Source organism: Delphinapterus leucas, chromosome 7 (assembly GCF_059928025.1).
Source record: "Delphinapterus leucas isolate spDelLeu-1000000601 "Yukka" chromosome 7, BTC_Dleu_Yukka2, whole genome shotgun sequence".
Lineage (NCBI taxonomy): Eukaryota > Metazoa > Chordata > Mammalia > Artiodactyla > Monodontidae > Delphinapterus > Delphinapterus leucas.
In genome coordinates this window covers 9077068-9102649 of record NC_143135.1, presented here as the reverse complement: position 1 = coordinate 9102649, position 25582 = coordinate 9077068, and the positions used below count along the sequence as shown (strand labels likewise).

Here is a 25582-nt window from a genome sequence, read left to right as displayed (position 1 = left end):
CCGTATTCTTGAACCCGCAACCTGAAGCTGTCTGTCAAGAACTGGGAGGGTGCTGGTAAAGTTACAAAACAATAACTCTCCCGACTGAAATCTCTTGGCTAGAGGCCTCTCTGGGACACACAGGGAAGGCACCCCAGGAGGAATCCTGTTTCAGCAAGTCGGGAAGGGGTGCTCTCTTTCATGCACACGCTGCACACGCTCACATTCATGCTCTTCCCAAGTTCCAGCAGCCCCACGGAGCTGCCTCCCACCCCCCACCCTCCCCTCTTCTATTCACTCTATCTGTGTATCAAAAAAGCCAGCAGGGCCCCGGCCCTCCACACTGTAGAAAATAGCTGCTATTCTCAGCGCCTGGGCCTGGTACCCACACCACAGGATTCGCCTATATACATATCCTGCTGCAGTGAAAAGAATCCTGCTTCGTTTCTGTGTGAGCTGAAACCCTGAGAAACGTTCCTTCTCTTGAACTATAAGAGGACAGATTCTCTAATAGAGATGATTTCAGAGACTTCCCACCTGTCTCTCAACCTTGGAAGACAGAGAGTAGAGACTGGCAAATCACAGTCTTCAGGCTGAGGGCTGCAACCCCAACTCTTCCCCCGGATTTTATGGAAATCCATTAACAGATACAGAGAGGCTGCAAGCTGTTCTGCCCTGCAATCAGGAACAGTCCCCATGCCTCCTTGGCGTGGGGATCCTATGTAACAGAACCGCCCAACTGGTAGTCTCCATGCCTCAGCCAGACAGCACAAAGGCACAGGAACGTGGACACAGGGACACTATGGCCTCCCAGCCCACCGGACCAGATATCCCAAGAGGGAAAGGTCGGTAAAGAAAATACAAACGGTTAGTTGGTGCAAGTGATTGATAAGAGCTGATCGTTTATTTTCACTGCCCCAGTCACAAGCTCTCCCTCTGTCCCCGCTCCTGCCTGTATGGAGAGTGCCCTCACACGCCTCCCCACCCTCTCCGCACTACCTCGCCATCACTCTCCCTTACTCGGCTGCCAGTCCAGCTGCCTCAGAATGTCAGAAGGGTGACATTTTCAGTTCTTTTCCTGTCTGACTGCAGGGTATAGGACAGGCAGCCCTAAGTGCTGCTTTCTGAGCAAATGGTTTTTTGATTACAAATATCTAACTAGGTTTGAAATGTTTTATAGAATAAGACAATATTCTTTTCAACAAACTTTAAAAAAAAATGTACAGTTTTGTTGTTTGTTTCCACCCCCCTCCCCCCCCTGCTTGCGCACCCTCCCCCCACCGCCCCTCCCCGGCAGCTCAGCCCCACCCCGGCAGCCCCTGTTTTCCTTGGTTGTGTTTTGGGGGGTGCTTGGCACCCCCAGAGATTCAGCTTCATGGCTGACAGGCGACAATGGCAGGGGCTTCACCGATACCCTTGGTAACCGTAGTAGTTCCTGTAGTATCGGTCTCTGTCCTGGGGATGGTGGTAGTAGTAATGCTGCCACTAGAAGAAAGGGGAAACTCCATCACTTGGAGCCACAGCTGGCTGAGGATGGAGAGGCATGACACTCATCCCTTTGGCCCTGCCCCCTTCATCTCTCTATCCCCAGATGATACTTACATCCCGACTGTATTGTCTGTAATAGTCTCTGTATCTGTTGTACTCATAATCTCGCCCATAGAACCGATCGTAGTCTCCCCTGTATCGATCGTAGAAATTACGGTAACCCTGAGAAAGGAGAAAGAGAAAGAGTGAAGATGTATGGGCTTTCAGCATCACTGCTATCCCCCGTCTTAAATGAGACACATCTTCACTTGATATTATAAACAAGCTTAACCTTCCCAGGATAAAGTCTTCCAGAGGAACAAATTAAATGGGCAAAACCCTAAGCCCTGAGAAAACAGCCCAAACCACTCTGCTCCCCCAAGCCAATAGGAATGGCTGTCACGGCCCAGAGGGAGGAGCAGAAGGAGAGCTGCACTCACCCCTCTGTTTCCAGACTGCCCCCAGTACTGCTGCCCGTAGGCCCGGTTGTCGTAGCCTCGGCGCTGCCCGCCCACTGGAAGAGAAATGGAGAGCGCGCTCAGACAGCTGGCATGGGGTCCTGGCTCCACATCTGAGTGGAAATCAAAAAGTCGGAGCCAAAGGCAATTCTGGGGGAATAGGAGGCCTGCTTCTGCCAGGCTCACACAATGTTAATTAAAGCACCAGCCAGGATCTTTTAAAAAGTCTGAGGTGGGGGAGGGCAGAGGAATAGAGACACAAGAAAACCAAGCCACCTTGGTTTCACCTTTTGAAGCTCCCCAATTCCTGCAAAACATTTAAGATGCCAAAAGGATACATGGCAGAGTTAGAAACATGAGTAAAAACTGCCATTCGTAGAGTCACAGACTTTCAGCCCTGGAAGGGATCCTGGATATCATATAACCCAGACCCATCATTTTATACAAATGAACAAAGTCTAAATGATAAGCTCTTCCAGGGTAGGAACTGTTGGTATTCCCACTGCCCAGCACATAGCAGGCACTCAAAAATTTTGTTGACTTACACTTATAATTACACACACACACACACACACATTTTTAATGCACAGTGAATGCACACTGTGGCGGGGGGTGTTAACTGACAAACTAGACATTCAGGAGGGAAATTAATTCCACTAATAAGCTAACTTACTGTCTAACACCCCCCCCCCAGATTACTGAATAATGCATTCACTTTCTGCTCTATACAGCTGGGTTGATCCAACAGACAAAGTAGCAAGGAAAAAGAGAAGAATCTGATTTCACTGCACAAATCCTTCAAATAAACTACAATAGAGAATGGGGAATCCATATGTAAAAATAAAAACCAGATAAATGAACAGGCTCAAGCATTGCTTTTCAAGGAAACAAATATTTCTGTTGAAAAATAACTACCTTTTGTTGAAGGATTATGGAAAAAGCACAAGAAGCTGGGAGTAAAGAACACAGGAAGAAATAAGCTCCATAAGAAGGGACTTCCTTATTGTTGGTGATCTGACTTGGCCTGCCCTTTCCTTGTGGGTCCTGCTGCACTCAGCACAGAAAACAGACTGAGGCTCGGGCTGGCAGGTCCCCAGGACTCACCGTAGCCTTGGCCTCTGCTTCGGTTCTGCCGGTTTCGCTTGTTTCGATTGTTTCGGCGGTTTGTCCGCTTCTCGGAGGGTGGCAGCAGCTTCCTTGCCTCCTCCCTGTACTTAGTGACAATGGGCTGAGCTTCCTCCTTCTCCAGCTCCCCGTATGTCACCTCATCCATATAGTCACATTTTTCAGGCAGAGAGAAGTTGGCTGTAAGAGTAAGAGAGAAGCTTGTGGGCCTCCAAGTACGTAGACGGGTAAGATCTCATGATGAAAACCCCACTACAAGAATAGGATTTTCTAAGCCTCATCTACTAATGCACAGAAGTATGCTGGGTTCACTCTGTGGGTTTTCCCTAAACTGTAACAGCCCCAGGCAAAGGGCTATCTGCAAACTGTAGATTTACAAGTTCTCAAGTGATCCATAATAAATTAAGAGTGAACTGGGTTAAGGTTTCTTATCAGGACAGAAGCAGGCAGCCAGAGGCTAAAAGTAACTGAGAAAGTTTTGGTGTTGGTTAGATAAGAAATACACTTTTAAAGAGACTCAAGAAGAAACTGACCCCAGCCTAAAGGCACTTACTCATCTATACAAGGAAAACAGTTAACAAGAGTACGGGGTCCTCATTAAAACCACCTGTGTATGATGGGCCAGCACACTTGCCAGTCTCTAGACATCAAGTTCAGAGGCTGAGTCCCAGCAGAATTCAGTTCAATGAGGCTCTCCTGATTCTGAGATGAATCCAGTTAGCCCTCCGTTTTATAAAACTGAACTAAGTTCCTCCAAGTGCTTGAGTACCGGTATGGACTGGCCTAGTTCATTCTAAGTAAACTTGGAGAATCCAGCTCTTAAATGTGTAACCAGCTCCCATGCCTGGGCATTATCAGAATTCAAAGAGCCAGTAGTTGACAGCTCAGGTGGGATGTCAGGCGCTGAAGGCAGCAAGAGGAAAAACCAAACTCTGAGGTGAACAGCACAAAACTAGATCAATCAAGATAGTTAATTTTGCCTTCTAGGGAACCTTGCTGTAAGGCTTTGTACCACACCTATCAAAAACCAAAACAAACAAACAACAAAAATAAAAAACAGGCCTAATGTGATACTAGAAATCAAAATATACTGATGAGATCATTCACTCCAACCACTGCCATTTTAATTTGGACCACAAGCATGTCCCATATCTAGAATATAAATTCGGTGAAGGCAGAGCTTCATTTCATTCATTCTTTCCCTATGTCTAGAACAGTACTGGACAAATAGTAGACACTCTTAAGTATTTACTAAATGAATAACTGACTCGTTGAAGCCTCTGCCTTAAGGCTATCATCCTGTGATCGATCACCATTTCTCTTTTTGTATTTTATCAGAATGAATCAAGGAGTTATTGCTTCACCATTCACTCTGCTCATTCATTAATCTTCAAGTGATCACACCCATTAATTTATTCCACAGATTTACACTTAACATGTGGAGAATCCTCCAGGTGCTAAGAGGCTCCAGTGAGGTGTGCATGGACCAAGGACAGGACCCCCTAACTTGTAGAGTTTAGCCCACCTTTCATCTCCAGCATTATAGACTCAGGCACATCATCTCCCTCCACTTCCTTCCTTAGCTCCAGCCTCTTCTTCCAGTCCTCCTCATTAGGGACGACCACCACCACTTTCCGAGAGAAAGTCTTAAACAGCAATAGCTTCCGCCGTTGGCCAGAGTTGTACACGTTACACTAGGAACAAGAGGAGTAATAGACGTTTTAGGAATAAAAATTAAACACTAATTCAACCAACAATTACTGAGCATCTTTCACAAGTGAGGCACTAGATTAGGGGTCTTATTTACACAATCTCTTTGAATTCTTCAAAAGCTACATGATGTTATCCTGTTTTACACAACATGAAAATTGAGACTCAGAGAGGCCAAGACTTGTCCAAGGTCACAAACCTAGTAAGTAGTGGAGCCATGAATCCAAAGCTCCAACGCTCTTTCCATTGCCTCTAGAATGTGTTTTACAGTCTGGGTCCATACACTCTCTGGTAAAAACACTAAGAGTTGTATCTCTGAGCTCAAAACACATTACAACTGTAACACAACCACTTAGTCATAATCAGGTAACCTGATTCTGTTACTTTAATTCAGTCTTTCTCTATATATGCACCCTATTTTGACTCTGAGCAATTTTTTTTTAAAGGGATTTAAAAAAATATTATTTATTTTGGCTGTGCCGGGTCTTAGTTGCAGCATGCACACGGGATCTAGTTCCCTGACTAGGGATTGAACCCAGGTCCCCTGCATTGGGAGAACGGAGTCTTACCCACTGGACCACCAGCAAAGTCCCTGAGCAATTTTATCAGATTAAATGGATACCAAATCTTTTATCTTTGGACCTATTGTTAAATTAGGTTTCTTTTGAATGTTTGAACAATACCTGATCAAGAATGAAGTTCCTCTTTGTCCGGGAAGCAATCTGGACCAGCTTACTAAGGCACTGGGAGGCTTGCTGAACTAAAAGGTCTCGGCTTTTGGGGTCCATCTGTGGCTCCTCGAGCCCCTTCATCTAATGAGTTTAAGAAGAGAAACACAAGGAGTTACACACTAAGTTAAAGCCCAAGAATCACTGGTAAATGCCACACCACCACCTCAGTTCACTGACATTGCTCAGTGCTGTGAATGTTGTCCATTTCCTACAGAACTCATTTCCAGTCTCAATCTGGATAAACTCCAGACTTTACCAGCTTTCAGATTTGACAACACAGCAAAGGAAAAGAAAAAAATCTACCATAAACACATACTGAGAACGCATTTCTTTATTTGTGGGGCCCTTGTTCTCAGACACCTGAAAGACCAACTCCACTGGGAAAAGATTATATAAGTTTCTTGGTACCTCAAGAGCTAACATCACAGCTGACTAACCCCTCCCAGCAACTCACCCTCATTTGATTGAGCACAGTCTCAGCTCCCAGGACATTGTATCTTTTCTCAGGGTTTTCTTTTGCGTATTTCAGTGCCCACTGGGTCTTTCCAGATCCAGGCAGTCCCACCATCAGAATCACCTGCAAGTAAATAGAACCAGGAATGCTATAAAAAATAAGTGAGGGTCATGTTTACAAAGCCCAATTTAAGAACATCCTCCCCTTCCCCCAGCTGGGTAAAGTTTTCAGAAGAAAAGCGACCCACCCACCATTCCAAGCATGAGCACCAAGGTTCTGCACACTCTCCAGCATACCTCACACTCCTCTATGGTCTTGGGAGGGACCGCAGTGCGCACGCGCTCCTCCACAGGCACGGCATGGATGAACACAAACTCTTCTGGCGGTGGGAAGAAGGGCTCCTCCTTCTGACCAAAATTTAATTCTACAACACAATTTTTGCAGAGGACATGGGGTAGGAGGGCCCGGTCAGCCAGGGATTCCTTGTTGATACGGAATGCCACGCCAAGGTCTTCTCCATTCTTGGAAAAGGAAAGTTCTACTTCTTCAGCCTCAAAATTCTACAACGACAAAAGACAAGAGCATTTATGGGCACACAGAGCTTGAGGTTGATTAATCTTACAATTTAATCTTTTTTTTCTCTACTCCAACTGCTGTACTAAACAACTATGTGAGCAATGCATCAAAGGCAGAAAAGACAGCAGCCGATGGGAAGCAAATTGATCCCTAATGCCCTCTATTTACTCCTTGCTACAAATCTACAACTTTCAGGAGCACTTACAGCAAAGCAGCCAATGACATCACTCTCCCCAAAAGTCTGGCCAAATTCCTCAAACTGCCCATTCTCTGCCTTGAGTCCTCGTCCATCAAAACCATAAGAGAATTCATCCTCACCTAGAATAATCAGCAAATTAGTTACCTACACACAAACCTCCCACAGAGCAGCAAACACTAAAATGATTATGTTAAAAATAACTTTACCAAGCTGTGGATGGGAAAAATCAACAGACCATCCAACTCGAAGGAGAGAAACCTCTGTGCAGCCTTCTTTCATTGGGAGATTCTGGGTTACCTGGCCAAGTCAGAAAAGGAACTTTCAGATACTCCAGCAAAGTCTGAGTTAGACAAGATTTTGATACAAACCGAAAACGACAACTATCACAACTCAGCGTCAGAAAAACAACTGTCAATAAACTTAAACCAAAGCCATGAGGGTCAATTTCTCGGTTACTGGAGCTACGGTTGTCGTTCAAGCGTGGTGCCTTTTTCTGCACTAATAAAATACTGGTGGGCAGTAAACTGCTATGTACTGGAGCCCACTGCATAGTAGTCTAATGACTGATTTAATAAATGAACGGTCCTAATGAGCTGTACACACTACCTTGGCCTCAAAGCAGACTTTCCCCCTTGTCACTCCATAAGTGCTTCTTGCCCCAGACCAAAGGGTGGGGAACTTCTCTGAGAAGAGCGGCTGCCCTCCATAGCGGTCTTTGCTCACTTGAAAATGGAGATCCGAGGTATCTGTTAAGAAAGAAGCGATCTGTTTACTCCAATGTCCAACACTTGAAGCCACCAATAGAACACAAGTATACCCAGTTCTCAAGAATGGATACAAAGTTTAAATCTTTTCAAAGCTGCAGGCCATGAAGTTTTAATCTCCAAAATCACTTTTGATTGGTTTAAAACCTCAACCTGTCTGCCTTATACATACACGTGTCCAGGTTCACAAGAGTCTGATCCTCTTCCTCATCTTTTGCCTCTTCTTCCGGGGGTGGTGGAGACTTTGAACTATACATATGAGAGAAAAGCAAATACAGTGTAACCAAAGTCCTCTAATTGGAGAGGTGTCTGTATGACATCAGGTCTGTTTATCAGCAAATATAAAATTCCAGCAGACAGCTTCTTTCAACAAATGTGAAAAGGGCAACAGGAGCTTTCAGGGTAGATTTAATCTAAAACTTAGGCCTGTAAAAACCTATTCCATTTTTAATCCACCCCTCTTTCCAGACTCTCCAGTCAACATCAGGTATACCAAAATCAGAGCAGACACTCCCTTCAATGAAAGGGACTATTTCCCTCACCGGCTGTGGTAAGCCTCCTCTCGGAATTCATAGTAAGCTCGGCCATGTTCATCCTTCTCATCCCGCTGTCTCTTTACCCCCCGCCGCTCACCATCTGAGCCTGCCGGTTTTGACTTTTCACTATCTTGGTCATCTCCTACAAAAAGGAGGGAAAGAAAATCAGCAGTTTTCATACTGGAGTGTAGAATAAGCTCAGAACCAACAGAAACTAAAGGAGGACCTGCATATCTGTCTAGTCAGAAGAGCCAGGTTTTTCCCATGGCATTCACAGAATGTTTTATTTCCAAAGATGATCATCTTCCTGTCATTGGCTGGGATTTTATTTAAAAAAAAAAAAAAAAAAAAAGGGACATTATGGGCTAATTACAGTCAAGCAGTAGATTAAAAATTCGGCAATTTTTGCATTCTAAATTTATCTGCTTAAATCAGGTCAAACTTGCAGATTTTCCCACCAATATGACATAAAAGAAACATCCCATGAGTTTTTTAAAAACTTCATAGCTTAACTTCGATTCCTGACTATCAGATTTGGATTTAAGCTGGACACTTAATATATGTTTTCCAACACTTTTCCACAGGTTCATGTTACAGAAGCCTCAATTTTTTTTTTTTTTAAGGGTTTGCCTTTCCAGCTTTGAAACGCACAGCCATCCACAGCTTTACTTACATAGCTAATGGACTATGGTGTATATACAGAACTGTATTTTTATCACAGATTTTTACTGAAACTTGCAGGAGCAAACCATTAAGTCACAAGAGACCCACAAATAATACTGCATCTTTACTGCACATAATTTGGGGCAGAAAAGTGTTGTCATATATTTAGCAACATTCTTCACAAAAGGAGAAAAAAAACAATTTTTCCTTGGCCTTTTTTGGTTTGTAACACTAAAGTTTTTAATAATAACTTCTTTAAAGAAGTCCTTTATCCCTCAACCTTTTTTATTTGCTATCTGGCGGTACATGTTAAGTCAAAGGTTATGTAATGGGATTTTTGTTCCAGAACATAGGACAATCTGCAAGTTGCATGTGACTGTTGTAGAATGGGTTCCAATTATTCCATGATACCAAGCAGCAGCCTAAAAAATGTATTATAAAAGGAACTAAAGCAAGCCACTTCATATTAAGAATGGGAAGCAGCTCTAGTTTTCCTCCCTACTCTGACAAGACAGTTATGGATCAGCTCCAACCATCCAATTACTTCAAAGAGAGAAAGGTCACTAACTCCCTAGGGCAACTCTATACAGTCTCTTCCACAAGGTTACTCAATGGACCCACCAACACCCCAATCATTTCAATTCAGGAAGTCAAGGACCCGAAATGTAAAAAGCTGGCTAAGTGTACAGCAAATATACAAATTTGCCCATCCATCTACTCAAATGAAAGATTAAAATTTAGTCGTAAGAATTCAGGCAAGGTTAAACCCCTAGCCAAATAATGTTGATTAACATTCTAAATGCTGTAGATTAAAATTTTTTCTTCCGTAGTTAACGATTAAACTTGACACCCTCACACCACAGGCTGCTGAAGCAGGAGCTGCTGCTAAAGCAGGAGCAATGTTAGATTTCCAGATTTTCGGTGTGGCTCAAACTCTAATATTGAGCTTTCGATGGAGCGAACTTTGACGAACTGAGCTTATTGCTTAATTTTATGGCGAAAAAGTCAACAGTCGGGCCGAAGCCTCCAACAGTCGGTCTGGCTGTCCGTGTAATCAACAATTCCTCAGTGCATTCTCGGTTTAGGAAAAGATAACCAGCACCGCGGAAGGCTGCTCCAACAGGTAGCTCATAAGCAGTTCGCAAGCAACATCGCTTACTTCCATCCACTACCACCAAGCAACCAAGTTAGGCAGGAACCTCCCGCCTGCAGAGAGTGGGGCCATCAGAGGTAGTCAAACCCCCCCAAAAGGTGCGGAGAGGACGAAAGCCACCTCCCCTGGGGAGTCCCACCGAATGGCGATGGGAATCGAACCCCGCGATGCAGGGCTTGGTGCTGGGTCAGGGGCGCACCCGCTCCGCTGCCAGCTCCTCACCCTGTTCCTCTGCGGCCTTGTCACCCGGCGCCTCGGATCCCGGCGTCTCGTCTCCGCTCCGATCCTCCGGCTCATCTTCCTCCCCCTTGTCGGTGCCCTGCTCTTCGCCACCGTTCACCCCACCTGACTCGGCTGTGGCCTCCTCCGCTGGTTTCTCGGAAGCATCGGGCTCGGCCGCGGCCTCCACGGCTGCCTCCTCCGGGGGCTCCGGCGGCGGCTGTGCGGCCTGGCCCGAGGCCTGGGCAGGGGGTGGCTCTTCGTCTTCGTCCTCAAGCAGCGCCTCCTCGTCCTCCTCCTCCTCCTCTTCGTCCTCCTCCTCGTCCCCGCCCGGGCCGCCGCCCGACGCGGCCACAGGCCGAGGCTCCGCCTTGCAGGCCCCGCCGGGCCCGGCCCCGCCACCGCCGGCCTCGTCCTCAAGCATCTCGGCGTCCAGCGCCTCCTGCAGCCGCTGCGCCAGATCCACCTTGAGGCCGCGCGAGTCCAGGCCGCGCCGCTGCAGCTCCGACCGCAGCTCGGTCACTTTCAGCCGCTTCACCTCCATCGCCGCCGCCGCCTCCTCCGCCTCCCGCCGCCTCCTCCCCTGAGAGCCGTCGACCGAGCCCGACCGCGCAGGCGCCGCCGCCGCCCGCCTCCGCCTCACGCGCCAGCACTGAGCCCGCGCGAGCGAGCGCACGCACGTAGGCACGCAGGCAGAAGGCCGCACGCAGCCTCCGCTACGTAGTGTTTGTTTCTCGCCCTTCCTCCCTCCCCCTTTCGGCCCTCGGAGCCCAAAACAACGCAGCAGGGAGCTGCTTCCTCTCCAGCCCCCTTGGTTCCCCAGCCGCGGGCGGGCGGGCGGGTGGGCGCGCGCCGAGGACGATGGACTTCCCTCTCTTTACCTCCCGCCCCCTCTCACCCCCTGGGCCAATCGCCGCCAGCGGCTTCACGGCGCAGTCGCACCGGAGCCGGAGACGGGAAAGGCTGGCTTCAGCTCAAGTGCCTCGTAGTACCGAGGCGTGTGCGCACCCGTCTCTCCGTACTTCCAGCCGGGGCTCCGCGCAGCCGCCCGGACCTCCCTCACCACACGCCCCTCCCACCCCGTCACCACCCTTACTTCCGTCTGACCCGATCACACTGTTGTAGTAGGGCTTGCTCGCTAATCTCTGTTCCCTAGTGTCTATTCGTGCAGCCACTTCTTGAGAGGGAAAAAAGCCAGAAGGAAAGCAGGGAAGCTCTTGCAACGTGAACGCCTACTGGCAATTGTCTTTCTCGTTAGTCAACAAAAGGGCTCTCTAAAACCTTGCAAGGACTGCAGTAACTAACCCCGGCCCTCTTTTTTCCCCTCAATCCTTCAACTTCTACCCAGCAACAGACACCCTGACCTCGCCGTATTGGCCAACTTGAATCGTCATCTGCAATTCTGATTGGTCCCTCAAGAGCTTTCGGATTTTTTTTTTTTTTTTTTTTTTCAATTGGCGAAGCTGCCAGAGGATTTCCGCCCACCCCACGGTTGGTCCACTGGGGAGGCTGGAGAGGCGGGGTCGTTTCTGCGGGATTACTTTTCCGGGGCCGCTTCTGATTGGGCGGCGTGGAGCAATGCGCGCCACCCTTTAGACACCAAGGTGTCGGGAGGCCTGACCCTGCGCTCTCCGTACTCCCCGCCGGTAAATCGAAGCCCAGCGGGGAGACTTCGGGTTCGGCCACTTGCTGAGGGCGAGGGGCTGGCCGCGGGGCATGCGAGGCTTGCATGAGCGGCGCTGCGGCCGCGTCACCCTCGGGCTGTGTTTGGGGTGCACGGACCGCATTCACCTCGGTTCCCCAACTCCTGGCCCGGAGGTCAACAAATGCTGGTTGAATAAGTGCGAACAAAGAGCTGGGATGGAGGCAAGCCCTATAGACCTCTTTTAGCAGTTGTCCCCGCCTACTCCCTTCCATTTCCAGGTCAGGGAGGTGTGTCCGAAGGAAAGGAGGAAGCAAATTCCGCTGGCGTTTGCACGCCGGCCACAATTTTATAGTACGGCTTTCGCTTTTTCGTGCAGTCTCCTCCCCCCGGAGTCGCCGCTTTAGGAAATAGATTAATCTCTGGCTTTACTCTTCCCACGTCCTCTCCCTGATCAATGCCCTGCATTTCTAGAGATTGAAAAATAACTGCAGAGAAGGAAGGAAGGGGCTGTAGTAGAATCAAGGAAACATTCCCTGAGAGGCCTCCTGGAGAAGGAGAATTTCCTGCTTTTTTAAGTCGGCTACCAAAATCGGTTATTTCGCTCCTATCCCCAGAGCTTCGGTTGCTCTTTCACTTCCCAGTTCCTCAAGAGCACTGGGCGACAAAGTTATGGAGAAGCGCCTGCAGGAGGCCCAGCTGTACAAGGAGAAAGGGAACCAATGTTACCGGGAAGGGAAGTACCGAGATGCTGTGAGTGGGTACCATCGAGCTCTGCTGCAGCTGCGGGGTCTGGATCCAAGTCTGCCCTCCCCGATACCTAATCTGGGACCCCAGGGCCCGGCCCTCACACCTGAACAAGAAAACGTACTGCGCACCACCCAGACAGACTGCTACAACAACCTAGCTGGTAAGAACAGGGCTGAAGGGTGGGTAGAGTGTCAAGGCCGGGACATGAAAGTCTGAGAACATTGGGGAAAACACTGACCTGCTTCTCTGCCGTCATCTAGTTATTCTGCCATGAATTGAAATTTATTTTCAATCTGTAGGATCTAATTGAGTTTCTGTAGAGCAGTGCTTCTCAGACTTCACTTGGAGAGTTTGTTAAACTCAACTTCTTGAGTCCTGTCCCCACGATTCCGATTTAATGGGTCGGAGGTTTGTGTGTTGGGCGATGTGTGTACCAATTTGCATTTCTTACAAACTCCTGGGTGATGCTGATAGGTTTAGGGAATTTCGCACGCTATAGAGAAAATAGTGAACCTACGTTTAGAGTGTTGTTTCTTTAATATTTAAAATATAGGAAAGAAGGCACTTGCTTTAACTGCTGGTGTAAGTTATCCATCTTAGATATTTTGGATAGCTTTTCCTCATTTTCCTTCTTCCTATAAATCAGCTAGATGGTAACCTGGGTAACCAGTATCTTCCTTAGCCAGCTGGCCTTAAATGAAGAGGTGGATTCCAGAGTTAGTATCGCTAGGATTAATCTGCTAAAAGAAGGGAGACTTCTTAGGTCTGTTTTATGGCAGGCAAAATAACCATAGAGCTAATTAAGTTATTTTGAAGTATATTAAAGTATTCTAATGGTCCCAGTTGAGGCCATAGAAATTATTAGGAGTAGTTTTTTTGGGGTTTTTTTTTGCGGTACGCGGGCCTCTCACTGTTGTGGCCTCTCCCGTTGCGGAGCACAGGCTCCGGACGCGCAGGCTCAGCGGCCATGGCTCACGGGCTCAGCCGCTCCGTGGCAATGTGGGTTCTTCCCGGACCGGGGCACGAACCCGTGTCCCCTGCATCGGCCGGCGGACTCTCAACCACTGTGCCACCAGGGAAGCCCAGGAGTAGTTTTTATACTTTGTAATAGTTGTTTAAATGATTTTTTTTTTTTTTTGCTTTCTACAACACTTGTCAGCTGTGATTTGGTGAAAATCTAGCTTTTTTACAGTGTGTGTCCAGAGCTCCTCTTAGACTCAAGTAACAGTGTCTAGAGCAGCTAATATTTCAGTTCATTCAACAATTATTTATTGGGTACTGAGGATACTGCAGTATTATAAAACAGATGACGATCCCTGCTTTCATGGGGAGATGGACAGTTAACAGAAGAGGTAACATATATTAGAAGGTGATGAGTAATGTGGAAAAGAATGAAGCAGAAAATGGGGATAGGGACTGCCCTGGCGGTCCAGTGGTTAAGACTCCATACTTGCAATGCAGGGGGTGCAGGTTCCATCCCCGGCCAGGGAACTAAGATCACACAGACTGTGTGGAGTGCCCCCCCCCAAAAAAAAAAAAGAAAAGAAAATGGGGATAGTGAGTGCCATAGGCATGGAAGTGTTAGGTAGGGGTCAGGGAAGGCTCGTTAAGGTGATGTTTATGAAATACCGTGTTTAGGCCCTTTATACACATATACACATAAACCTATTTAAGTGTCACAGCAATCCTTTGAGGTAGATTTAAGGAAACATCTAATAAGTGGTGGAGCTAAAATTAAACCTGGGAAGTCTTAATTGCAGAGCTTAAGCTCTTATTGGAGAATACTGTGCATTATTAGAGAATAGAATTCACATTGGGGAATTGACCAGAAATCAAGGAAATGAGATAGGTACTTGTAAATATCGTGACTCTCCAGGTGGACTTGAAGGCAGAGACTATAGCTTATCCATCTATAGACCCTCTGCTTGGGGGTGCTTGGTAGACGCTCCATAAAGACTCACTAAAATTAAATTTCACTTACATGTGAGTGAAGTTTACATGTTGGGCAGTTTATTTATAGTATCTCTCATCTTTATAAAAATTCTGCAAGGTAGTTATGATTTTCCCCATTTTACAGATAAGGAAATTAGACCATGTCACTGTCTAAAACTGTCCAATGGCTTCGCATTACACTTAGGAAAATATTCAAACTCTGATCTTCCCCGGCACGGCCTGACCTGATCTGGCTCCTCCATAGACCAAATTCACAAAGCATGCGTCCACCTTTCAGCTTTGTAGGATCTCTTCTGTCAGGTAGAATGCCCTGTCCCTTGAATGACACTTGTCATTCAGATCTTGGCCCAAAAGTCACTTTCTCAGGGAGGCCTTCTGTAATCAAACATCACTCTGACCTCATTCACTCTCTGTCCCAGCACAGTTCTGTTTTCCTCAAAGCACTAATAAATAAGTGAATTTCTTAGTGCATTCCTCCTACGTGGGAACTGGGATGCAAGCTCTATTTACTCGTCAAGGTGTCTGTCTCGTTCCTCTCCTCTCCTGCTCCTAACTCCGCCTAGCACATGGTCAGTGTTCCATAACTAGTTGTCGAATGAATGAATGAAGCTACAGTGATGGGTTAGCTGACCGCTTGGAAGTACCTAAGTATTGATATAAACCATATGGCCACTTGGCGGGGATGTTGTAGAAGGGTTGCAGACATCAGCCCTGATTCTCCTTCCTTCTCAGCACCGTGATTTAATAATGCTATGTTTAATTCCCACAGTTATGAAACAGGGAATGCATTTCCCTTCTTACTTATAGAAAGGCAGAACACTGACCTGAACCTTGCCTCCTAAACAGATTTGTGGTTTGAGGTCCCATTCTTTCATCCAAGGGAATAGTGAAGTAATATATCATCATTGAGAATGGTGGTAATTTTTGAGTTAGAGAGTCCTTGGTTCAGATTTCTTACTCATTCCACCTAGAAGCTGTGGGATCTTGGACAACTTACTTGACCTTTGTGAGCCTTGATTTCTTCATCCATTAAATGGAGATGGTAACACATACTGACTTCAGAGGGTGGATGAGAAGATTAAAGAAGCACATAGCACAGCGCTTACTATTTCCTCACACAATTAATGGCAACGGTTGTTGTTAACAGAGCTTCAGTACAAGCATTGTGGTGAAATGGGAGATTCAAGACAGAGAGCCTTGGGTAGAAGAGATGCAATGAAGAGTTTTAAATAAGTTTTTTTCTTTTTTTGGCTGTGCCATGCAGCATGCAACATCCCAGTTCCCCGACCAGGGATCGAACCCGCACCCCCTGCAGTGGACGCGCGAAGTCCCAACCATTGGACCACCAGGGAAGTCCCCATAAATAAATTTTAAAATATGTTCTTATCAACTTTTATAGCTGGGCCTGACCCACACTAGGTACGTGCTAGGCATTTGGTAGATAGTGAAGTAAACTGTGAGGTATGTAAAGCTTATATTCACCGCTGTATCCCCAATGGCTAGAAGAATGTCTGGCATGTGGTGGGCACTTAAATGTATTTGTTGGATGAGTGAATGTTGTTGACATCATCCTAGGTTTGGTACTGCCTTGAGTTGGGCAATGGAACTTAGTGTAATAAGGTCCTCCTCCCTCTTCTCTCTTCCTTCCATTTGGCCCCATTAGCCTGTCTTCTTCAGATGGAGCCAGTAAACTACGAACGGGTGAAAGAATACAGTCAGAAAGTCCTGGAGCGACAGCCTGATAATGCCAAGGCCTTGTATCGGGCTGGAGTGGCCTTCTTCCACCTGCAGGACTATGACCAGGCTCGGCATTACCTCATGGCCGCTGTCAACAGGCAACCAAAAGGTGAGAGAAGGGGTTGAAGTAGTAAGTACAAAAAATTGTTCCACTGAGGTAGTATCTGTGGGAGTGTTTTAGCTTTCAATTTATTGAATTTTGAAAATAGGTAATAATACATTCACATGTTCAAAATTCAAAAAATGTAAAAAGATATATGATAAACAGGCCTTCTACTCCTGTATTCTTGCCTCCACAGGAAAGCAATATTGTATGTGCTCCAGAAATAATCTTAAAATGTTGTTTTTCAAGTTTCAGTTCCTAGATGGGGACAAAAATAGGATCTGGATTCCAATGAATAAACATGATAATCCTCATTTCTACCAGTTCTCCAGCTGGGGTCTGGCCTTTGCTTAACTATGCATTTATCCTTTAGCTCAGCTAACCCCAGGTATGACCTAGAAGAAGGACAGGCCTCCTGAGAGAAAATTTGAGGCTTCTTTCCCTTGTTTCCAAGGGAAAAAGAATATTGTGAAGAGAATGACAGACTCATTCCTGTGTTGGTGGTTCAGCACTGAAAATTGTCTCCCGTTTTGCATTCTGGCTTAGAGCAGCTACTGAAGTAAGAGGGTCCCCAAACTTACAAAAATTCAGCAAAATCTCTCTAATTGAACGGGAAAGCCATTATGAATTAATAAAGATATATGAGCCGTTGTTCACATTTCTTACCTTCAAGTACATAGATTAACTGCCAGCCATGTATAGTAGCTTTAGAGACTTGCTCTGACAAAAACTATCTCTCCAAGCTCCTTTTCATTATTAAGTTAGCATCCCTGTACAAGATTTTTTAATAATGCACGTAATTAATGAATGCGATTTACTGTTGCATAGAATTGTTGTGATATATGCAAATGGAAAGATTTTAGGAAATGGAAGTGTGTTCATAATCCTCTTCTGCCCAGAGGTACGGTTATGGCCTGTCTCTAATTGCCTTCTTTGCCCTGTTCTAAGACGCCAGTGTCCGGCGGTACCTTCAGCTAACGCAGTCGGAACTCAGCAGCTACCACCGGAAAGAGAAGCAGCTCTACCTGGGCATGTTTGGTTAACAAAGAAGAAAGATGCCCCTCCACTGGAACTTCGGTGAACCAATAAAGACCCATCAAGGGGAAACCTGAACCTCAGCAAGAGAAATTAACCCCATACCTCTGACTGAGGTGAACTTGTATTTTGTTTCTAGTTCTGCACGAACTCTTTATTGCTTACATGGTCTGTGTCTGTTTTTGTTTCTCCATCTATGTATTTATACGGCTTTTAATATGTGGTATTATTAGGGATATTTGCCTTGAGAAATACAACCAGAAAACATTCGTCAGTTATGGGTGGAATTAATCATATCTTTGGCATAGATTTTAATGATAGATGTTGGTAGATGTAGTCATATACAAAGGAGAAGGCTAGCAGAGGATGAAGTAATAAGGAAGGCAGAAAGGAGTTTCTTCCTTCGTTTCCTCAGATGCCCAAAGCCAAACTTACACAGGCCACAAACTGGCAAATATATATACTGTGAAACTAGACAATTATAAATTGGGCCCACATGGCTCAGAATGAAAGATTTGAAATTAACCATCTTGATTAAAATAATTCCTTTGTCTTAATGTTCCACAGACATTCAGATTCTTTTTCCCCCACAAAAGTATCTAGTTCCTCTTTTTTTTTTTTTTTTTTTTTATCTAGTTCCTCTTGTTTCTCTTGGTAATTTCTAGTCCTTGCTATTGTTCACACTCAGATCATTAATATAGTATACTTATTTATTTTTTTATTAAACCCTTCTGTCTTAAAACTTCTGGAGTCAAGCATTTAAGTATATATTTTGTAATCTTTTAAAAGCTCTCATGCCAAAAAAACACTCGTAAACATTTTAATTTTTAATAGGTGCATATCTATAGTATGCTCATTTCTCTAAAAGAACATAGGAAAGACAGTTTACCAAGTCTTCTAGAAACAATACCATAAAAGAACAGGATAAAAACATAGATCTGTTCTTTACTTGTTACCCGCCCCCTTGTATTTTGCAGGAGCTCACTTCCTTAAAGAGGAGGGAAACAGTGAGAAAAGGTTCTCTTCCCTTAGGGCCTTTTAAGCACCAACGAACTTTCTGGAAGATTTTTTGGGCATGGGTGCAGGCGCAGATCTGGTGCAGTCATGGCTCAGTAGGAGGCTTCATCAACCGGGAGCTCCTTTGTCATTCTGCTAATGTCCACAATGTATGAGTTGTACAGAGTAGATAAGACCATAATAGCACTGCTTCTACCTTTATGAGTGAAGGTAATAAGCATGTATCATTAGCCATCATACACAGACAGATTTCAGACAAAAACCCCTTAGTCTTGCCAAGTGTACACAAGCTCTTCTCCCTTTATCAGTAATGCCTCTCTCTCAATGAGCTAGGCTCCTCTTTGAGTCTCCCTGTACCCTTAAATAATACAGCCATCAACTTACAAACAAAAAGTTTTCATACCAAATACTCTTTTAAGTCCAAGGACAGAACTAACAAAAGTTGAATATTTTATTCCTCTTCCAAGTTTCTTAAATTTCTAAGCCTAGACTGTTGCCAGATTATGTCGTGCATGGTTGTGTGTTATGTTTGTTTGGGGTTGGTTTTGCTTTCTGATTTTCTTTTTTTCCCCTAAGACTTGATGTTACAGTAAGCTATGTTCTGCATCAATTAGGAAAAAATAAAACTGATATTTAAAAATGTACTGTAGAAATTTATTGCACTAACCCTTTTTAGCACTTCTAAGACACAAAGTGGTCAGACTTACATTTCGCCTTTAATTTGAAGGCCAGCTCCTAACAGAGATGTTAACGAACGGGAAAGTGGACAAAGATAGGCAGTCAGATGTGGGTCTGGAGGAGGTCTGGCCAGCCCACATCCTGAAGGAATCAGCCAGAGGTACCTCAATCTCTGTACTCAGAAGTTTGTGGAGGGGGGGGCTGCTCACCTTACAAATCCTTAATGGTTTCCACACAGGATTTGAGGGTTTGATTGAAGAGAAAGCATTCATGGTGATGTGAGGATTCATACTGCACATAAGGGACAGTTTAGAACAGTGTTTCCCTCCAAACCAATACCCATCATCTTTACAGTTTTGCCAAAATCACATACTACCTATACGACTTTTTAGTCAATATTTTACTTAAATATATATTTTGAAAGGAATTTTTGGACAGAGGAATATGTTAAATGATACCATAGGGACGTAATCAGCAAACCCCAGGCTGAAACCATAAGATGAATAAACCAATTTCTTCTATAAATTGCAAGGAAAAAGAGAGGGGAACCTATAAATTGAAAGAAGTTTAAGAGCCACCAACCAAATAAATGTGACTCTATTAGAAGAAAACAACTAAAAGTTTTTATGAGACTGTGTGTGAAATAAGAAAAAATATATATATTGGTCTCTTCCCAGCTCCTGGCACAGATCTCCTAAAACCCTTGGAATTTGGATTCTGATTTGAAAAAACAACTAAAAGTTTACGAGACAATCAGGGAAATTTGAACAAGAATTATTAACAGTTTTGCTGGGTGTGATCATGGTATTTGGTCTTTTTAAGAGTTCTTTTAGAGGTGCATGCTGAAATTGCTTACTGATAAAATTGGGGAGGGGACTTTAGAGCACTGCATATCATTTGCCAAAAAACACACAAAAAAACCCCAAAACAAAACAACCAATCAACCATAGAAATAAATGTATTTTACAGTAAAAAAATAAAAGTATTAGTATATATTGAAGTAAACCATCTTTGGAAACACTGGCTTTGGAGAAAGTGAAATCTAATGTGAAGGGCTAAAATGGTGAGTTTTGTGAAGCTAAGAGCAAGTGAAGGCATACACTTACAAAATACCAATTAAGAAATGAAATCCTAAACTAGGAAGCGGTCTCTAAAGCTGGAGAGCAAAGGGTGGTCGTCTGAAAACTAAATCAGCTTGTAGCTCAAAAGCAAATAACTTCTCAGGGTTAAACTCTTAATAGCCTGGGACCTGGCCCATCCCACCATAAAAGGAGGCCGATTTTGGCTCAGTAGAAGGAATAATTATCCAACAATTAGGGTTGTCCAACAGTAGAATATGTTTCCTTTGGGAATAGTGAGTTCTCTTTCAACACCTGGCAAAAGGAGGATCCAGTGTTGGACTAGAGGTTAGATGAGCTGGCCTATGGTTCGTTGAATCCATGGATGGGACTGTCAAGAGTAGTGGAAACCAGAGAAAGTTCTCTTGATCACACCTCTACAGACAGGCCTAAACTGTTCTTGGTGTCCAGCAGATAGATAAAGTGAGGCAACTGTGGCCGTAATTGTGTTGGCTGCTGCTTTAAACATCTTGCAAATTCTTGGCTGCCACCTCCAATGAAGAAAGCATTCCATGCTGGGAACTAAAGGCAAATGCTTGCTCTTCAGGAGAATCTCACCAAGTTAACACATCCTCTTTAGTTAAGTATTGCACTTGGCCGAGACAGTAACAAGGTTCCTGTGTTCCCCAGATGGTCCAGAGAAATTATATACTATATATACATGTACACATATTTATTATGCCTTGCTTTTAGGAACTGATGTTCTGAGGCAACCGATTTCTTTTTTCCCCCCTCCTTTTTTAAAAATTTGATAGATAATTCACATACCTTAAATTTCACTCTTTTAAAGGCAACTGATTCTTATAGGCATTTTGATGTGATACTTACTCCAGGAAAAGGTGCTCCAGTCAGCTAAAATAGCTCTTACTGTATGTATGTATATCTTGCCTTGTTTCACCAAGGAGTTAAGGCAGTAATGTATTTGCATAAATAAAATTAGCCATTTGAAAAATAAAAGATTATTCCAACACAAGGAAAATGAAAAGCACAGAATTCAGTCTCTCAGCCATGGAAATGTTAAGCGTCAACTTTTGCTTCCCATCATACCCCAAGTAAGGAGCTTTCTTTGGCCAAATCTTTGATGCTCAGCTCTGTCTCCTTCCTATGACTCAAAAACAGCTTGCTAGTGCGAGTTCACAGGGCTGAATGTGACAAATCCAAAAAGAGAGAGAAGAAATTCAGAAAATTCACTCATATTTTCATCTTTTTCTAAATACTCCTTCCTGCTTTTTTTGCATTCAGTTCCTTATGTGCCAAAGAGAGAGAGTTTGTGGGGAGCCCTCTGGTCCATCCTACAAACACCACTCTTCACCACAGGCAGGGGCAGACCCTTCTCTTACATTCCTAGAATGCTTTTTCCCCCCATGCCACACCAACACCCCAAATTCCCATTTCTTTGCTATCTCTACTGTCAGTAACCACCTGTGTGACCGTACCTGAGTAATCTGACCTGTCTAGGCCGTCATCACAACTTTTAAGTGAGGGAGTTAGACCAGATGAACTCTAAGATTGTCTCATCTAGAGTTTCTTGCTTTAGTTTTCCCAAGCGCCCATCATTTCCATTTCACAAGTCCTCAGTCTGCCCCCACACGCCTACCACCGTGGAGCTTAGTGTTTTCTGCCTTCCAGTTTGTCATCTTCAGAGACCTCAATGCACATTTAAGACACGCAGGCAAAAATTTCAAGTCATCAATACGGTATCTGTTGTTGAAACGGTCAATCAAAGGCCTTTCTACATGGAAAGCAGAGGGAAAGGGGTAAGGCAACAAAAGGGGTAAGGCAACACTCAAAAAAAAAGGCAACAAAACCAAACACTCAAAAGGTATCTGTTGTTGAAACAGTCAATCAAAGGCCTTTCTACATGGAAAGCAGAGGGAAAGGGGTAAGGCAACAAAACCAAACACTCAAAAGGTCACAAAAGAAAACAACTTCTAGTTCAAAGTTAACCATCTTCAACAGTGTTTTAAACCAGCATGGTATCTGAAGTCATAAGCCAGGGTTCAAATTCTGGCTTGCCCCTTAACTAGCTCTGTGACCCAGAACAAGTTAACGTTGATTGTTCAGTCTCAAGTTTCCTCGTCTGTGGGGAAAAAAGCGGGGAGAGGGATAATACCTCATAAACTTGTTGAGGATTAAATGAGTATTTATGTGAAGTCCCCAGTACAGCCCGGGACACAGGAGGAGCTCAACTACAACAATAAACCATAATTGTGTGAAATTCCCTAATTTGTACACTTTTCCTAAGTAAAGTCTACACTGCCCTCTGCCTCTCCCACTTTTTTCCTCATAAACAACCTGACCCCCACCCCTACCCCAAGTACAGTTATCAGATTCCTAGGTCTGGAGGAGAGCTGTGAAAGAATCAGCAGGGTGCAGTTTTGTGGAAGAAACCAGGCAAGTCCAGTTCAGAGAGATACTTTTCACTGCTAGCTTTATGGGTCCAAACGCAGAGTGAGAAGCGATTACACCTCAGGAAAATTCCCAGTGCCCTTGGTGAGGAGTTGACTGAGATGCGATGCCCCATAAAGTCCTGCTATCTGGCTGGGAAAAGAAAAGGGTAGGAACCTACAGCCTGGGCAGAATCTTCATTCTGTCCCCAGCAGGGGAAATGAGATGCTTCCCACCTTCCGTGCTGCCCCCTAACGGTGGCAAGAGCCGGCCTGGCATCAGGGCGTGTTAGTTTTTGGGGCCAAGTACAAAATCTTTGGGTGGCCCTCCAGCACTGCTGTTCTGTCTGTCTGCTGTCGGGGAGCCAGGGATGGGCTGCACTCCCAGGAGGGGGCCAGCCTCTGGATCCGGTTTGCTGCGTTTGGCCAGGTCCTCATTGTGAGCCTTGCGGATGTGGCGGTACAGGTCCCCTGACTGCGTGTAGCTGCGCAGGCAGTAGCGGCACTCGTAGGGTCGCTCACGCGTGTGCACTGTGGCATGACGCCGTAGTGTGTAAGAACATGAGAAGGTCTTCCCGCATGTCTTGCAAGTGGGAACATCCTCCGTAAAAACCCCAAAGCTTCCCGGGGCTGCTTCATACTCGGAAGGCAGGTAGAGTGGCTCGTGCAGGGCGGGCGGAGCAGGCAGGGGTGAGGTCACCAGTCCTCGATGATACTGCCCTGGACCTGGCAGCAAATGGTAGGGTAGGTGAGGATCTGGCGGCAGGAAGTGGTCACTGGCCCCCACCTCCTCCAGTCCTGCTGCCCTTGGCTCTTCAAAGGCCTCTGGCTGGGGGGGCTGTTCACCATACACTGCTCCTCCAGGTGGGAACAGTCCCTCAGGACCCCGAGGCTGTTCCTCCGAGGCATCGGGCTCTTCATCGGAAATCACGATAGCTTCTACTTTCACCTGGACCAGCTCCGCTTCTGCTGGGGCTGGAGCCTGGGATGGAACTGGGGCTGGGACTGGGACTGCAGCCGAAGCTGGGGGATAGAAGCCTTGCAGTGGGCCTCCAGTTCCCCTTGGTTCCACCACCCTCAGATTCTCAGAAACCACATCAAGGGGAGCCAGTGGCTCCACTGAAACCGTTGGGAGGCCCGAAGAGAAGTAGTTTGCAGGGTTGGTTTCTGTGGAGCTACTGGGGCTGGCAAGAGAGACATCAGCCACTGGTGGAGGAGGTGCCCGCAGATGCGGTGAGTCAACCTCCACGCCAGGCTGTGTAGTATCAGCCCCAGCCGGCATCGGTGGCTCATCTGGAGGACAGACAGTAGGTGAGGGAGCTGCTGAGCCTTTCCATTCCCCTTTGCCCCAGTGGCCTGATGTCTCTGCAGATGCCAAAGAAGGTTGGGGACCACGGGAAGTGCTGGACAAAAACTCCAAATTAGAGTGCTGTGAGTTGGTTTCTTCCTCCTTCTTGGTACTATCCGCCTCCGCCAGGGCCCGGGCTTGCAGCCGCCGCTTACACACCTTGACAATATCATTCATGTGCAAGTAGCTGGCAGCTGCCAGCACATCCTCCACAGGGGTATCCCCCCTCAGGACCAGCTGGCCGGCATACATAAAGTCCAGAAGCAGCCCAAAGGCTGGAGCTGTGACAATCTCGTTGTGGATACACACCAGATCCCTCTTGTCCAGTTCCCGCTCTTTGTAGAAAAGCTGGAAAAATGGGCTGCAGGAGGCCAGCACAGCCCGATGGGCCAAGAACTGGGTGCTACCCACCATCACCGTGCAGTCACAAAGGAAACCCTGGGACCGCTGCTCTCGGAGGCTCTGCAGCAGCTGCTGGCTGTGTTCTGGGAACTCCATAGCACCCCACGGAGGGAAAGGGACCCTAGGAAGGTCGCCACCAGTGGCTCCCTGGGAAAAGAGGACAGGGGGTTAGGGCAGGTGACCCTCCCATAAACCATAACGTCACCTCTGAGCTATTACTTGCCACCCCAAAGCCTCTGGCAGCACAGTCCTGACCCCAAGACGCTCGCTTAAATTACTACCCTTCGTTCTCCCAGGTCACACCCAGTGGTCTACTTTTAGCCCCGCCCCTTCGGCCTAACCTTAGCAGCAGGCCCCGCCCTGTCGACAAAGCCCCTCCCCGGAAGTCCCGCCTCCTAAGCAGCCTCCGCTTCCTCGATGCCCACCCGGTAGCTTCCAGCACCTCCTTCAACTAGAAGTCTCGCCCCCAGGCCTTTGCGGGCGATACCTCTACGCCCCACTCCGGGAACTCCCTGAACCTCTCTCGCATTCCAGGGGCTAAGAAGTCCGAGGGTGGGAACTAGCAGAGAAAGCTGATCTCTTCACTCACCACCGACCAGCCACCGGGAGAGCTCCGCCCCTTCCCACCTTCTCAGTTATCATTGGCTCAAATTTGCCTTCCCTCGTCAGGGATTGGTTCACTCTCCACTAACCATCCCCCCAGCTCGGGGCGGCGTCTCCAAGTGGGTGCTGGTGGCCGTCACTCAGGCAGGTGGGCGCCCGATTGGTTAGCACTCCTGTCCTAAACTTTTCCTTTTCTAACCTCCTTCTTTGCCTCAGAGCCCTCTGGATTGGTTGAGCTTTTCCAGCTACCTGAGGCAGTAGGGGTGCGACGTCCTCCAGGCGGGCTGCGAGGCCCGCCACGGCGCAGAGCGTTGTGTCTTAGCGGACAGCACGTCACCCTCGCTGCTGGGTGACCGGGAAAAGGAGAACCTACAAGCTGGTGTGGTACCCAGGAGGCCCGAGTCTTAGACCCGGCTCTGCTGTAACCGTGGGCGATAGCTGCACCTCTGAACTGCAGTTGTTTCTTGTAGGGCCCTTACTCTCTCAAAAACTCCAAGATGTCCTGCTGCCTCACTCCCTCCAGTCTGATGGTTCTGGGCTCCTGGCTCAGCAGTGGTGGTGTCAGAGAACTAGCAGCTGTGCGAATGCGGTCGTAGTGTCCCTAGCCTAAAGTCTATAGCCAACTTACAGTAGAAGAGATGAGTGTCCTTCTCTGTCTGGAGCGTAGTGGGCAGTAGCTGGTAGGAAAGGAGGGAGTGGGCCAAGGCCCGAAAAT

The 25582-nt window shown here is 46.4% G+C and overlaps 3 protein-coding genes across 9 annotated transcripts; 1 reads left to right on the top strand and 2 right to left on the bottom strand.

Moving 5' to 3' along the window:
- Positions 1 to 847: 847 nt before the first annotated feature.
- HNRNPUL2 (heterogeneous nuclear ribonucleoprotein U like 2) lies at positions 848 to 11095 on the bottom strand. 2 transcript variants are annotated; one of them, XM_022591729.2, is made up of 14 exons: positions 10098 to 10886; positions 8066 to 8201; positions 7696 to 7772; positions 7366 to 7505; positions 6966 to 7056; positions 6766 to 6878; positions 6281 to 6544; positions 5985 to 6107; positions 5483 to 5611; positions 4615 to 4783; positions 3069 to 3269; positions 1947 to 2020; positions 1582 to 1689; positions 848 to 1464 (listed from the first exon to the last, which is right to left on the bottom strand). In XM_022591729.2, exons 1-14 carry the CDS (start codon positions 10636 to 10638, stop codon positions 1384 to 1386), a joined length of 2247 nt encoding a protein of 748 aa, XP_022447437.1. In that variant the 5' UTR covers positions 10639 to 10886; the 3' UTR covers positions 848 to 1383. The 2 variants fall into 2 exon arrangements, 1 of the variants encoding a protein (XP_022447437.1); XR_002647129.2 differs by lacking the exon at positions 1947 to 2020 and having other exon boundaries at positions 1449 to 1464; positions 10098 to 11095.
- On the top strand, positions 10324 to 18973 carry TTC9C (tetratricopeptide repeat domain 9C). Of its 5 annotated transcripts, XM_089914697.1 has the most exons (5): positions 10324 to 10774; positions 11443 to 11585; positions 12354 to 12646; positions 16103 to 16285; positions 17228 to 18973. In XM_089914697.1, the coding sequence occupies exons 3-5, from the start codon at positions 12409 to 12411 to the stop codon at positions 17320 to 17322; spliced, it is 516 nt and encodes a 171-aa protein (XP_089770823.1). In that variant the 5' UTR covers positions 10324 to 10774; positions 11443 to 11585; positions 12354 to 12408; the 3' UTR covers positions 17323 to 18973. The 5 variants fall into 5 exon arrangements, with proteins under 5 accessions (XP_089770823.1, XP_089770822.1, XP_089770824.1 ...); XM_089914696.1 differs by having other exon boundaries at positions 10324 to 11585; XM_089914698.1 differs by lacking the exons at positions 10324 to 10774; positions 11443 to 11585 and adding an exon at positions 11639 to 11740.
- Positions 18137 to 25045, bottom strand: ZBTB3 (zinc finger and BTB domain containing 3). 2 transcript variants are annotated; one of them, XM_022591730.3, is made up of 2 exons: positions 24752 to 24843; positions 18137 to 24411 (listed from the first exon to the last, which is right to left on the bottom strand). In XM_022591730.3, exons 1-2 carry the CDS (start codon positions 24791 to 24793, stop codon positions 22804 to 22806), a joined length of 1650 nt encoding a protein of 549 aa, XP_022447438.2. In that variant the 5' UTR covers positions 24794 to 24843; the 3' UTR covers positions 18137 to 22803. The 2 variants fall into 2 exon arrangements, with proteins under 2 accessions (XP_022447438.2, XP_030619654.2); XM_030763794.2 differs by lacking the exon at positions 24752 to 24843 and adding an exon at positions 24854 to 25045 and having other exon boundaries at positions 18138 to 24411.
- Positions 25046 to 25582: the final 537 nt, after the last annotated feature.